The sequence below is a fragment of the Chinchilla lanigera genome, unplaced genomic scaffold, assembly GCF_000276665.1.
Source record: "Chinchilla lanigera isolate Chin_1 unplaced genomic scaffold, ChiLan1.0 scaffold00013, whole genome shotgun sequence".
NCBI lineage: Eukaryota > Metazoa > Chordata > Mammalia > Rodentia > Chinchillidae > Chinchilla > Chinchilla lanigera.
In genome coordinates, this window is record NW_004955414.1 from 22,588,215 (window position 1) to 22,591,005 (window position 2,791).

General features: G+C 41.4%; 1 protein-coding gene across 1 annotated transcript; it reads right to left on the reverse strand.

Annotated features, from left to right (window-relative positions):
- On the reverse strand, positions 1–942 carry LOC102012754 (olfactory receptor 2D3-like). Its single transcript, XM_005380509.1, has one exon. It carries the CDS (start codon positions 940–942, stop codon positions 1–3), a length of 942 nt encoding a protein of 313 aa, XP_005380566.1.
- Between the last annotated feature and the right edge of the window lie 1,849 nt (positions 943–2,791).

The window sequence follows — 2,791 nt, forward strand, 5'->3', positions numbered from 1 at the left end:
TCACCACTGCCCATCAGACTGTTTTGCAGTTACTCTCCTGAGAGCCGCTTTGACATCCTTGTTTCTCAGGCTGTAAATGATGGGGTTCAACATGGGTGTCACTGTGGAGTAGAACACAGATATCATTTTATCCCTTTCATTCATTACTGTGGAATTTGGCCTCATGTAGGCAAATATTGCTGAGCCATAAAAAAGAACAACAACAATGAGATGGGAACCACAGGTGGAGAAGACTTTGAGCCTTCTCTCTGCAGACTGCACGTGGACCACAGTGGAGATGATATTCCAGTAGGACATGAGGATGAGGGAGACGGGAGCCAGGAGGATTACCACACCCATCGCAAAGATGGCCATTTCTGTGCTGTAAGTGTCTGCTGAAGCCAGCTTCAAAAGGGCAGGAGGCTCACAGAAAAAATGGTTAATCACATTGTTTCCTCGGTAGGGAAGACGCAATGTGAATGTGGTGTCCACCAGGGACACAAAGGCTCCACTGGCCCAGGACCCTACGGCCAGCTGGACAGATACTCCATGTGTCATGATGGTGGAGTAGTGCAGTGGCTTGCACACAGCCACGTACCTGTCATAGGACATCACTGCCAGAAGCGCACACTCTGTACTCCCAACCAGAAGTAAAACAACTATCTGTACTGAGCATCCAACAAAGGAAATGGTTTTCCTCTTCACCAGGAAGTGGACAAGCACTTGGGGCACTGTGGTGGTAGAAAAACAGAGATCAGCAAAGGACAGATTTCTGAGGAAAAAGTACATGGGTGTGTGGAGTCTTGGGTCTGTGTGGATGAGCACGACCATCAGCAGGTTTCCCAGCACGGTCAGCAGGTAGATGGCCAGAAAGAGGAAGAAGAGCAGAACTTGTGTCTTTGGATCCTGTGAGAGGCCCAGGAAGACAAATTCTAGCACAGAGGTTTGGTTCTCCTCTCCCATGAATGTTTACTTCTGTTCATAGAAATGCAACAAGAAAACAAATAATATGAATCAACTCTTTCAGCAAGTCTGAATACATTAACTATTTTATTAATCAGTATCCAAATTTTGTTCTGCAGTTATAAGAAGTGAAATCTGTTTCTTTTTTTCTCTCTCTTCTTGAATATTTTCATAACACTAATGGGAAAGAATTACTGTGAATGTGTCATGTGAGCAATCCTTGGTTCAACCACTGGATGATTTGCAGTAGTAAGATTAAAGTGGCGTTTACAGTGCACATTTCCTTTACGTACTTTTGGGAAGCAAACAAATTGATACAGGTTTAAACATCTGAGTCTTTGTAAACCAATGACACTTAGGAAGCCTTGTCTTTTTTCATTTTACAACTTAATCTTAATGGAAACTTCTGGGCAAGGGGTAGAAAATTAATGTCTGTGATTCCATCCATTGACCATAGTCTTCTGTCTTTTTTATTCAATGTGAAGAGGGTCTTGATGGATATCAGTAAAAATGACTACATCTTTGGTAGCTGTACTCAATTATACCTTTTAAGTGATCTTTAATCTGTGCTGTACATTCTCTTAGCTCTTTGCATAGCATCTTTTGGCAGTGATAACACAAGTTTAATATATTGGGCACCCTCCTATCATTACTGATAGTGTCTTTATGTTCACTTTTGTTATATTTTCTGTTTGATGATATGAGTTTGTTATTGTTCCCAGTAGATGATGAAACAAAAGATTCAAGGAATTATCAGTCTCGTTTTTCTAAGCCCTCATCATTCTGAATCATGAAATTCTGAGTGAAATAAAATACAATTCTGAGCTATAATAACAGACTATAACAAGCAGAAGAATAAAATCTGTGCATAAAGACTGATCTCTTGAGTTAACCCAGTAAGAGGAAATGAAATAAAACATAACTTCAAAGCATGAAAAAAAAGAGATTAAGGGACAACATTAAGTATTTGCATAGTAGTTAAAAGAGGAAAAACTGGAAAAAGACAAAGAAAACATACTAAATAAAATAATAGCTGGAAATTTCTCAAGTATTAGGAGAGATATCACTATCCAGATCCATGAAGAGAGATCTAAAAAGGTCTTCTCCAAGGTACAGTAAAATCCAGCTGCCAAAATAATGCACGAAGAGAGAATCCTAAAAGCAGCCAGAGTAATTGTCAAGTCACATGTATTGAAGCACTATAGGATTAACTTCTCCACACAAGACCTGCAGACTCGGGGGAGGGGATGGGTGAATTATTTACAATTTAAAACACCCTGCCAGCCAAGAATACTACATCATTTTAGCTTTCCATCACTGTGAAGACATCTCTGAGATAGTCAGCCTAAAGGAAGGACCCTTCTGGCTCACGGTTTCCAAGGTTTCGGTCCCTGTTGCCTTGGGCACACTGCATCATGCTGTGGCGCAGTGTATCACAGCAGGTGCACGTGGCAGGAGGGAAGCTGCTCACCGGATGACAGCTGGGAAGCACAGAGCAGAAAGAAGCTGGGGTCCCAGTGTCCCCTTTGAGGACGTGCTTTCAGTGAGCCAGCTTCCTTTCACTAGGCCCCGCCTCTTAAAAGTTCCATCACCTCGAAATATTGCCGTGGGCTGGAGACCTAGGCTTGAACACATGAGCCTGTGGGGTACATTCTAGATCAAAACTAGAGCATGTGTCCAGCAAAGCTAAACTTTAGCAGTGAAAGAGGCATAAAGTCTTTCTCAGAGAAGTAAAATCTGAGGGAGTTTATCATCACTAGACCAGCTTTCTTTTCTCTAAAATTGGTTGTAGAGAAGTTTAAACTATACCTCATATCCATTTCTTAAATACAGGTCAAAAAGATTTTCT